At 39.0% G+C, this 12,156-nt stretch overlaps 1 protein-coding gene across 1 annotated transcript; it reads right to left on the bottom strand.

The window, feature by feature from the left end:
* Positions 1-8,365: 8,365 nt before the first annotated feature.
* LOC114276991 (receptor-like serine/threonine-protein kinase SD1-8) lies at positions 8,366-11,922 on the bottom strand. Its single transcript, XM_082879988.1, has 7 exons — positions 10,488-11,922; positions 10,278-10,382; positions 9,926-10,104; positions 9,500-9,710; positions 9,157-9,391; positions 8,905-9,052; positions 8,366-8,794 (listed from the first exon to the last, which is right to left on the bottom strand). The coding sequence occupies exons 1-7, from the start codon at positions 11,794-11,796 to the stop codon at positions 8,489-8,491; spliced, it is 2,493 nt and encodes an 830-aa protein (XP_082736114.1). The 5' UTR covers positions 11,797-11,922; the 3' UTR covers positions 8,366-8,488.
* Positions 11,923-12,156: the final 234 nt, after the last annotated feature.

The raw sequence follows: 12,156 nt of genomic DNA, 5'->3' as shown, positions 1-12,156 counted from the left end.
AAATGAAGAAACACCCATATCAGCAAGGAGCCAGCGAAGCCAGAGAAGTTCCTGAGTAGTATCAGCAAGAGCTCGGTATTCAGCTTCGGTGCTAGAGCGGGCAGTGAGGGATTGTTTTTTGCTACGCCAAGCAAGAAGAGAATCCCCTAAGAAGAAACAGAATCCCGTGGTGGAGCGTCGATCCGTAGGATCCCCAGCCCAATCAGCATCGGAAAAGGCACGTAGGTCAAGAGAGGAAGAAGCCGAGAAGTGAAGACCATGGAACATAGTGCCTTTGAGGTAGCGAAGGATGCGGAGTAGAGCAGTATAGTGGGGAGTGCGAGGAGCCGACATGTACTGACTGACAATATGAACAGCATACGAGTGACTGTGAGATAGACAAGACTGCCGACGAGCTGGCGATAAAGAGTAGCATCAGAGAGAAGAGTCCCATCGAGAGGAGTGAGACGAATCTGAGGATCAACCGGAGTAGAGGCAGTTTTGCAATCAGCAAGACCAGCACGAGCCAGAAGATCGGATGCATATTTGTCCTGGGACAAATAGGAACCAGTAGAATCATGAGAGACTTCAAGGCCTAAGAAGTAGTTAAGAGTACCAAGGTCCTTCATCTCAAACTGTTGGTGGAGAAATTGTTTGAGGTGGAGAATACCAGCTTTATCATCACCAGTGATAATCATATCATCCACATACAGAAGAAGAAGAGTAGTACCATGAGAAGTAGTCCGTATAAAAAGAGCAGAGTCATAGGAGCTAGAGGTGAATCTAAAGTCATGAATGGTAGAACTGAACTTAGCAAACCAAGCACGAGGCGCTTGCTTGAGACCATAGAGAGCACGCTGTAGTTTGCAAACCTGATGAGGTTGAAAAGTGGACCCAGGTGGAGGTTGCATGTAGACCTCCTCAAGAAGATGACCATTGAGGAAAGCATTTTTGACATCCATCTGAAAGAGCCCCCAGTGGCGAGCAGTAGCAACAGCAAGTAAACTGCGAACAGAGGTAAGCCGAGCAACAGGAGAGAATGTCTCCTCATAATCAATGCCATATTCTTGGTTGAAACCCTTGGCAACAAGACGAGCTTTGTAGCGTTCAATAGAGCCATCAGAATGTGTTTTGATTTTGTAAACCCATTTGCAGCCAATCACAGTCTTGCCAGGAGGAAGATCAACAAGATCCCAAGTATGAGCTTTGTCCAAAGCATGGAGTTCATCAGTCATAGCTTGCTGCCAAAGAGGATTAGTACAAGCCTCACGATAGGAGGTAGGTTCATAAGTAGAGAAGGCAGCAGATCCAACAATATAATCACGAAGATGGATAGGAGGTTAAGTTACCCGGCGTGGTCGACCCGTAGGAGGATCGGTGGGAGGAAGAGCCGGTGGAGAAGGAGGTGTGGCAACAAGAGGTAGACCTTCAGGTAGAGCAGGCTGGACAAGATCAGGGGTGAGCAAGGGCGTCTCGATGGAGGAGGAACCTGTATCAAAATCAGCAGAGAAAAGATCGATAGAAGGATTAGTAAACAGTGCAGTAGTGGAAAGTCCGGGTAAGTGAAAGGAGGATAGCGAGGAAAACATTTGGTGTTCCCAGAAAACGACATGGCGGGAGATACGAAGACGTTTAGAGAGAGGATCCCAACAACGAAAGCCTTTATGTTCAATGCCATACCCAAGAAAGCAACAAAGACGAGAGCGAGGTTCAAGCTTGGTGTGTTCATGGGATTGAAGTAGAACAAAACAGGCAGAGCCAAAAACCCGGAGATTGGCGTAAGGAGGGGGAGTGCCATGCAGACGTTCAAAGGGAGTTTGATTATGGATGACAGGGGTAGGAGCACAGTTGATAGTGTAAACAGCAGTGAGGGCAGCTTCTCCCCAAAAGTTTTCAGGGCAGGAAGAAGAGAGAAGGAGAGCGCGAGTAGTGTCAAGAATATGCCTATGTTTCCGTTCAGCGCGGCCATTTTGCTGGGATGTGCCAGCACAGGAACGATGAGGCAGTGTACCATGATGCTGAAGAAAGGAAAAGAAATCTGAATCCCGATATTCCATAGCATTGTCAGAGCGAAAAATTTTGATGGTTTTGGAGAATTGGGTGTGAACCATTTGTGCAAATCGATAATAAATGTGTTTAAGTTCAGACCTATTTTTCATGAGAAAAAGCCAAGTAAACCGGGAAAAATCATCAATAAAAACAACAAAATAGCGGGATCCCCCCATAGTAGTAGTAGGGGAGGGCCCCCAAATATCCGAATGTATAAGATCAAAAGGGGCAAGAGAAACAGAAGTACTCTTATTAAATGATAAAGCAGGTTGTTTGGCAAGTTGACAGGGTATACAATCGAAATTATCGGGAATTACATGACCCAACTGTCCACTAGAAACCAAAGACCTTAAGCGAGTAACAGAAATATGCCCTAAGCGACAATGCCAAAGATGAAAGGGAGATAATGAGGAAGTAGATGTAGGAGCAGCAATCTGAGGAGAGGCAGGAACATGAAGGTGAATGAGTTCATAGAGACGTCCACGCTTACGGCCGATCCCAATAGTCTGCCCCGTCTGAGGGTCCTGTACCAAACAATCAGTAGCAGAAAATGTGACAGTTAGACCAAGTTCACATAATTGACCAATGGAAATAAGGTTTAAGGTAAGAGCAGGGATATGATAAACGTGAGGTATAGATAAAGAAGAGGTGGAAACAGTACCAACATGACGAACAGACATGAGGGAACCATCAGCAGTATGTATTGAGGGAATATGAGGAGATGAAGATAAGGAAGAAAAGATAGTAGAACTGGAGGTCATATGATTACAACAGGCAGAGTCAAAATACCAAGAAGAGTTACTTGGGATTACAGACAAAGCAGTAGGAGGAGGTATACCAGATGAGGAGAGAAGTTGTTTGAGCATGGCCTCTACATCCGTTGGAGAAAAGTAAGGGGTAGATGGAGCAGGTGACTCAGAGAACCCTGCAGAGGTGGCAGTGTCAGTGTGATGAGACTGATTCCCGGAAGCAGCAGCAGCAGTGTGATAAGACTGATTCCCGGAAGCAGAAGTAGCAGTGTGATGAGACTGGTTGCCGGAACGATGAAAGCTTCCCCGGGAAGAGCCACCGCGAGAGAAGTGGCTATTGGAGGATGAGCGGGATGGATTGCGAAAACAATCCTGTTGCAGATGACCAGGACCAAGTTTGTTGCAGTAGCGGCAGGATCTGACGGGGCAATTGACCAGGAGATGGGTTGAAGGAAGGCCCCGATTCTGACAATAGAGGCAATCAGTGGTCCGCTGGGTAAATGATGGCCGGGACGGAGGAGTGGCAAGAACAGAGTCCACATGATGAGTTTGAAGAGTACCTAAACGAGTCTCCTCTGATAGCAACTCAGAAATGGCTTGTTCAAGAGTGGGCAAGGGATGGCGATGAAGCAGAGAGGCACGTACGGGCTCAAAAGAGGGGGTAAGAGCCATGAGAAATTGCACTAACCTTTGCTGGTTGCGATGGATTGTAAATAAAACGGCATCTTCAGGGTCATGCCAGGCTGGTTCTGAAAGAGCAAGCTGATCCCAAACAGAGTATATTTGAGAAAGGAAGTCATTAATGGACTGAGTGGATTCTTGGCGCATGCGGTGAAGTTGGTTCTGAAGTTGATATTGATGGGCAAGACCAGTAGTCTGGTATCGTTCTTTCAAAAAATCGCAGATGTCTTTCGCAGGAGTAGTTACAGAGTCAAGCTGAAAGCGGCCAAATTGAAGACTGATAGAGGTAACAGAGGTATTACGAAACCAGGTAATGATTTGGTAATTCTTACTGTCCCATTCCTCAAGTCGGTCTTCATATGTAGCAGTATGAACAGGAGTTTCAGTAGTGGCACTGTCTTTTACTGGTTTAGCCACATCCCCGGTGACAATTCGCCAGACCTTCTTGCCTTTGAGGAAAGAGGACATGGCTTGGGCCCACAAAACATAGTTTGAACCATTTAAAATGACAGAAATGGGATGGGAGGCATCATGACGATCCATAATACTAGTTGAGTAGGGTTAAAGTAATAGGAATAGACCCGTAGGAGCAAAATTAGGTAAAACAGAGTGTACCAGTGAGTCCGGAAGGTCGAAAATAGCAAGGAAAGGTATGCTGGACAGAGATGATGTCAGCAGTGATGTCAGCGGCGCACGTTAGCAGAGTGCAGGGAGGAGCACGTTAGCAGGTAGGCGACGGCGCACGGTAGCAGACAGGCGCAGGCGCGGCGCACGTTAGCTGGTTTGGCGCACGCGGGTGCACACTAGCGAAGTGGCGCACGAGACGCGTACGGTAGCAGGCGCGGCGTATGGGAGCCGCGGACGTGTGGGCGCGTGTGGGCGCGTAGCGGAAGTGAGCGACAGCAGATGGCGCGTGTGGGCGCGTGTGAGAGTGGTGGCGGAAGTGTTGACGCGCAGAGGATAAGGGCGGCGCGTGGGGGCGCGTGTTAGGCTTTCTGAGAACGGGCTTGGTGCCGTTGGAATCAGGAGAAAATTTCGAACAGTTTGATGTAGTGTGCCACTGTATACGGGACTAAAAAATTGCCAGAAATGTAATACTGGGCTCTGATACCATGAAAGATTAGTTTGAGAGAGTGAGAGAAGCTAGAGAGCGAGAGAGAGACTCTGAAATGTTTGTATATTCGTTATAATTTACAAAGAGAATGAAGTCTCTCTTTATAGAGAGAAATATGGGCATTGGATACCAAAAAACCCACTACCACCGAAAGCATAAAGTGAAGCTATACAATTAACAATTACACCGAAAGCATAAAGTAAAGCTATACAATTAATAATTATAAAGCTAAAGCTATTCTAATTAACAAGTATATACTAACAGCCCACCACGGGCCGAAAACATAGGTGATGTGTATATTGCGAGCTCTCATATTAGGGATCATTGGGAAACTTTGTCCAGTCCATAACCCACTAGTCCAATACTTTTGAGATCCCTTCACGATGAAGAACCGGGGCGTGCCTTGAGGATCAAATTCCAGAGAGAAAACTCCAGGGCCAGGGTCTTCCCTGCATTTCCAGGATATCAAAGACCAGGTTTTTCTATTGATCACACTATAATCAAGCTCAATTCCAGGCAAGAGAGTATGTGAAGGGGTAGTCAAAGCTCTGCCATAGTAACTCACCAGATGTCCTGTCTCTCAAAACAAGATTTCCTGAATCCAAAAGGGCAGCACTAGTGTTGCCATTTGATGATATGTTAGTCAACATGTACAAAAATTTTCCCTTCACTACCGCGAGGTTTCCATCAGCGCTGATGCTAAGAGCCGCAGAAGGATCTGTGAGTGGGTAATCTCGGTTGGCTACCCAAACAACAGTTTGTACCGAAATTCTTTTGTACCATATACCCACATAGTAATTCATTGTAGAGCTCCCATTCCAAGGACTCAAGAATCCCAACTCAAAGACATTTCCTGCAAACCACGAACATGAAGAAATTAACAGGAAAACAAAATGAGCATATGTTGTCATCCTTGTATTATTGGTGTTAGCCATTGGATTTTCATGGTCGACTCCATAATATATAAAGTTCATAGCATATGCTTGTTAGCTCATTCATATACAATGGTGGACGCATTTCATAACAGATTAAAATTTTTGGGACAATTTTTAAAAGGATCAAGTTTCCGTCAGTACAAGCCAACATTAGAATTAAAAGATGTGGAATAATATAATTAATATAATTCCAGACATGTTCTGCCTTATAAATCCACAAACCCACCTAGGAATCACCTTAACTTTTCTTTAGAATAACATATTTTGTATTGCTGGACCGTCATCGAATAGATTTATTCATCCTGACAGGCAATGTTTTGCATATATTTCAAAGGGCTAATGAATCAACCATGATTTATTCATAATTGCCAATTTGGTAAGCAAAGCATACATTATATAATCAACATTGAGAGCAGAAGCAGCGCATATATATTCTCAAAATTTTGGGATATGACTAGAGAAAACCTTAACCCTCATCCGAAACAGAGAAAACATGGGCAAATTTCTAACCAAAACATAATTAATTTCAGATCTTTTCTATGACCAAGACTTGAGAAAAGAAAACCAAAGGAAATAGGTAAATAAGTCCAGTCAACTGAGTCTGCTACAAACAATTTCTAATAATTAGGTGATTTCTGTTCCTCCTCCATTTAGACAAATCAGATTAGGAGTTTTTGTATTTTTTTTTTTTTTAAGCATCATCAGTATTCTAATCAACCAAACAGAGTATGATCACAGATTATACATCCAAATTCCAACTGAAATAAAAGCATTATAAAATAATTAAAAATTCTTGGTTGTGTTTAAGGGAATTTTCATTAGATACTAGAATTTTTCTTTTATTTATTGGCCTAACACAATCTGTCTGGTTTGGAATTTTCTAAAACCGAATTTTCAACCCATATATTTTTTTTTTTTAGTAAAAAAAATTTAACATTTTAATCATTTTTTTTTTAAATCCACTTAATTTAGATACAGTTAATATATATATATAATATTTATACAAAAATCTTTTAAAAAAATCATTAAAATACAACAAAATATGAAAATATACACAAAAAAAAAGATTTGTCGTATTCAATGAATTTTTTAAAAGATTTTACAAATTTTCTATTTTGATTATAAATAAATAAAAAAATATGAATTGAAAAAAAAAAAAAAAAAACCTCCAAACCAAACAAATTTTAATTCATTTTCTCCCTAAACCCATATAAATATATAGATAGGGGATTTTTAGCATTTATACAAAAATCTTTAATAACATTCATTAAAATACAACAAATTATGAAAATGTACCCCCCCCAAAAAAAAATGTATATGCATTCAATGAATTTTTTGAAATTATTTTACACATATTTTCTATTTTGATTAAAAATAAATATAAAAAAAAAAATTCCAAACCAAACAGATTTTAGTTCATTTTCTCCCTAAACCCATATAAATATATAGATAGAGGAAATTCTTGTATACACACCTCCTACCATATGCATCCCTAAACTATGTCTTCTTTTTTTTTAATTATGACCTTATTTATTTATGAGAAATCTTTTATTATACTTCATGTTATTTGGTTACAATATATTTTTTTTTAATTATAATTTAGAAAATATAAAATTATGTCATCCTATAGTACATATAAAATTGGTTCGGCAGACCTGAACTGAATAGAAACTTCTCTCACTCGCACTTGCCGTCTCGCCGGACTTTCGATAGCTATTATTGTGTGTCACGGGCGACGAAGCATGATTGAATTTGGGAGCCCAATTTACATTTGATAAATATATTTAAATTTTTTTTTTTATTAATGTAAATATTGAGTTTTTTTAGTTTTTTTAAACTTTTCTTGTTAAAATGAGGCGAAATATGTTTGTTATTATTTTTTTCTTTTTTTATAAACAAGCATGCAAAAATTATAATGAATGGGACTTGTAAAGGTGAATGGAAAGAAATTTTTCACTTTTTTTTGTATCAACTAATTTTATTTTTATTTTTTTAATAAAATTATCATTTGTCAAATGATTTCTTTGTAAGTTCATATGTTCAGTTCAATTCATATTTTTAACCTTTTTTTAAGAGTTAAATTTGGAAGGGTTAGATTAGGCCCAATATTGAGACATATATGTTGTTAATATATAATAATTTGTTTGAATTCGGAATTGCTAAGTTTTGTTGATTTTGCACGGTGAAATTTTACGGACTCTATTAGAAGTCAATAGAATTTCTATTTCAGCACTAAAAATTTCTTAAATTGGTGACTAATTATAAAAATTAGGCCCATAATTCCAAATTTATCACTAAAAGGTTCAAATTGAGAGTTCCAAAATGATCAATTTTAAGTGAAATTTCACTTACTATCATAGTGAAAAATCACACGGTGAAAATTCATTGTGAGACAATGCAATCAAATTGTTTTGGGGCGTGAGAATTGAGAGGTTGTGTAGATGAATGGATTGCAGACAGTCACCTTTTGTTTTCACTTTGGTTCTAGTTGTTGGATTCCAAAAGGGCAAATTAAAAGAAAGTTAAAATAAAAAATAAAAAATTGAACTCTAGCTCATACAGACATCTACTCAACGAGGAATCAAAATTTTAACAAACGAGGCCAAACAATTGTTCTTAAAAAATAAATAAATAAGACAACCGAACAGAAACTTAAACTCCAGTGTTTTATTGATCTTTTGGAATGGATCCTGAAATTGGTTGACAATTTTTTTTATTGTATCAACAAACCAACTCACTAAACCTATTTGACATTTTAAAAGAGTTGAACCTCCCCTCTTCCAGTATAGGAGTTGCAAAGTGTACACAGAATATATAGAGAAAAATAAAAAAACAAAATTAACAACTTTTTGGTTCATTTCAGGCAAACTTCTCTTATGAAAAATAAAAAATAAAAAAAAAAAAAACAATAACAAAATGTAAGTTCAATAAGAAAGAACAAGTAAAGACAATACAATGAATCGACATGGAAGACTGAACTGTTACCGGGGTTCCAAAATTGAAACCGTCACATTGTTCAGTGAACATCTTTCTGGGCTTTTGCATAAATTCCGATCTGGCACACTTTTAATAGTTGAAAATGCAGGTTGTTTTGGAGAGGGTAGAAGCACAAGTTCATTGCTAAGCATTGACACAACACTGGACATGGTAGGCCTATCAGCTGCACTTTCTTGAACACAAAGAAGTCCAATGTTTATGTACCTCAACAGCATATGTGTAGAAGGTATGTCTCCCAATATTGGGTCCTTCAGGTTCTGTCCCATGCCACTCTTCCACGAGTCCCATGCCTAAAGAATATAAGGCAGTAAAGTATATCTCCTTGTGAATCCTTCAAAGACGAATAAAGTGGAAAGGTAAAAGAAGGGCATGATAAATGTAATAGCATTCTGGTACTCACATATCCAAGAAGATTAACAGAGTCAGTTAGATAAAAGCTTGTATTCTTTTTGCCACTCAAAATCTCTAACAACAAGACTCCAAAGCTGAAGACATCAGATTTGATTGAGAATAGGCCATACAAAGCATACTCAGGTGACATATAGCCGCTGGATTCAAGTATTAAATTGAATTGTTTAGTAGCCTTAAAATACCAATGTACGAAAAAATAAGATGTTTTGGTGCAAAGGTGCATAAACTATGTTTTACTCACTAAGTGCCAACAATTCGATTTGTTGCTTGTGATCCATTTCCACCGAAAATTCTTGCCATCCCAAAATCAGAAATTTTTGGGTTCATATCTTTGTCCAACAAAATGTTACTAGCTTTCAAATCTCTATGGATGATTTGTAACCTTGAATACTGATGAAGATAAAGAAGCCCTTGAGCAATTCCTTCAATGATGTTAACTCGTAACTCCCAATTTAGTGTCCCATGTTTGATTGGATCTGTCGCGATTTCACATCAAATTAATAAATTTAAATGGTAGTACATAAGTATGGATAAACATACAAACATAAACGATCAAATATATTCAAGAATGCGAAGGCACAAACCAAAAAGCAAGAAATCCAAGCTTTTGTTGGGCATATACTCATAGATTAAAATCTTTTCATCTCTTTCAATGCAGCAGCCCAGTAGTCTCACAAGATTCTTGTGTTGAAGTTTTACTATGAGCATAGCCTCATTCTGTAATTCTTCTAATCCTTGTCCAGATTTTCTTGAAAGCCTTTTCACAGCCACCTCATATTCTTTTAGCAACTTTCCCTGATATAGAACCTTCTTAGCTTGTTTATGATCTATGGAAAACTAACATCAAACACTATCCGAAAATAACATATTATTAAGTAAACATGGACTCTCAAAAAATAAAACATAGCTCTATGCATCAATTGGGACTGAACTACTTGATAGGATCAAAATGATTTCTGTTTAGTGTTCAACATCCCTAAAGAATCATGGTCACTGATGTTGAATGTTACCTTGTAAACAGGTCCAAAACCACCCTCTCCGAGCTTATTTGTATCAGAAAAGTTATCAGTAGCAAGAGAAACACTAGCGAAACTGAACAACGGTAAATCAACTTCCTTCTTTCCACCAATAAGACTCTTCCTGGTTCCAATGCTTGTACCAATATCCAATAGCATCAAATCCTCCCCCACTTGACAAAAAAAAATATAGGGGCTTATTATTATTTATTTTTTTTGGGGAATTATATTTGGGCATTTGAACTTATATAGAAGCACAAGGACTAAGTTTTACTATATTTATTTTTAAAAAAAAAAACTCCCGTGGATTGGTTTAGTATTGTGTTCCAAAGAGTGAAATGCATACCTCTTTTCCGTAACGTTCTCCTCCACATACAATAAACCAAGGCTGATAGAGTCATAGAAACTGCTAGTGCCAGAATTAACCATTTCCACCACTTTCTTCTTGAATCTGAAAAATGAGTTAGGTGGACTGAATTCAGTTTTATCCAAAACAAAGTAATTAATTTCTGTCACCATGCCACCAAAACAATTGAGGCAATTCCATTATTCTTACCTCTACTAAGAAACTCAGAATCAGCAAGTTTTAGATAGAAATCTCTCCCATCAGGGTCATCATTTGTCAGCTGTTCCACATTAAAGAGATCTTCACTCCATATTGAACACCCATCACTGCCATAAGCATAAGCAGAGCAAGAGCAGTTACTCAAGCAAGCTGACTTGCAGTCTGAAGCACCTCTATGTTGCAAAATTACTGGATTAACAGGGAGTCTTACTTTAGATATCCAAAGAAACTGGTCTTTTTTCCCATTGGCTTCACTTTTATTGCTGCACTGCAATGGGGCTTTCCTCACACACCCTTCTGACATGTCCCCTGCATTCCAATTTTTTATAGAAAATGGTTCAAAACCAGGCAAGCATTGGCAATATGGACGGGCCTTTTGACTGCAACTGCTAAAAGTCCCACAGTAGGCATAAACCTCGCACTGCTGGCTTGGTTGAAACCAAAACAGATCCCATTGATGATTAGTTTCAGACCACGACAGCAGCTGAAGTTCCCCTGATACATCCAGCACAAATATAATAGTCGCAGAAGCATCAGTAACAGAGTAAGTGAAATAGGCCCCCGACAGGTTGAAACTAAAGGTGATGTTTATATTGTGAGCTGTCATATCAGGGATCATTGGGAAACTTTTTCCATTCCATACCCCACTAGTCCAATACTTTTGATATCCCTTTCTGATGAAGAACTGTTGCATGCCTGGAGGATCACTTTCCAGAGAGAAAACTCCGGGGCTAGGGTCTTCCCTGCTTTTCCAGGATATCAAAGACCAGGGCTTCCAACTGATCCAATTATCAAAACGACCAAGCTTCATTCCAGGCAAGAGAGTATGTGAAGGGTAGTCAAAACTCTCCCATAGTAAGTCACCAGATGTCTCGTCTCTCAAAACAAGATTTCCTGAATCCAAAAGGGTAGCACTAGTGTTACCATTTGATGATATGTTAGTCAACGTGTATGAAATTTTTCCCTTCACTATCACGAGGTTTCCATCAGCGCTGATGAGAAGAGCCACAGAGGAATCTGTGAATGGGTAGTCTCGGTTGGCTACCCAAACAACAGGTTGTTCTGAAATATTTTTGTACCATATACCCAGGTAGTAATTCATTGTCGAGCTCCCATTCCCAGGACTGAAGAATCCCAACTCGAAGACATTGCCAGTAGATACGATGGTATTGGAGGCTGTGATCCACTGTCCGTGTAAGATTGTATCTGTTGAGGCATCAACAAACAGCAAGCATGAAGAAATTAACAGGAAAACAAGATGAGCAAATGTTCTCATCCTTGGATTATTGGTGTTAGCCATTAGATTTTGAGGGTCGAGCTCATAATAAATAAAGTCGATAACATATGCTTGTTAGCGCTTAATATACAATGGTGGACGCATTTCTGACAGCTTAAATTTTTTGGAGACAATTTTTGAAAGGGTTAATATGACCTTCACTCACCCCTTCCTGCTTGTAAGTTTCCCTCAAAACAAGCCAACATCTGAATTAAAACATGTAGAAAAATAATTAATATAGTTCCACAATTGTTCTGCCATATATGTCCACTCCACAAACCCACCTAGGAATCACCATGATTTTCTTTATAATAACATATTTTGTACAGCAGAACATTCATCAAATAGATTTATTGATCCTGACAGGCGATGTTTTGCATATAA

Source organism: Camellia sinensis, chromosome 7 (genome assembly GCF_055761805.1).
Source record: "Camellia sinensis isolate YWXY chromosome 7, ASM5576180v1, whole genome shotgun sequence".
Classification (NCBI taxonomy): Eukaryota; Viridiplantae; Streptophyta; class Magnoliopsida; order Ericales; family Theaceae; genus Camellia; species Camellia sinensis.
The sequence above is the reverse complement of the archived record's forward strand: the minus strand, read 5'-3'. Positions and strand labels throughout refer to the sequence as shown.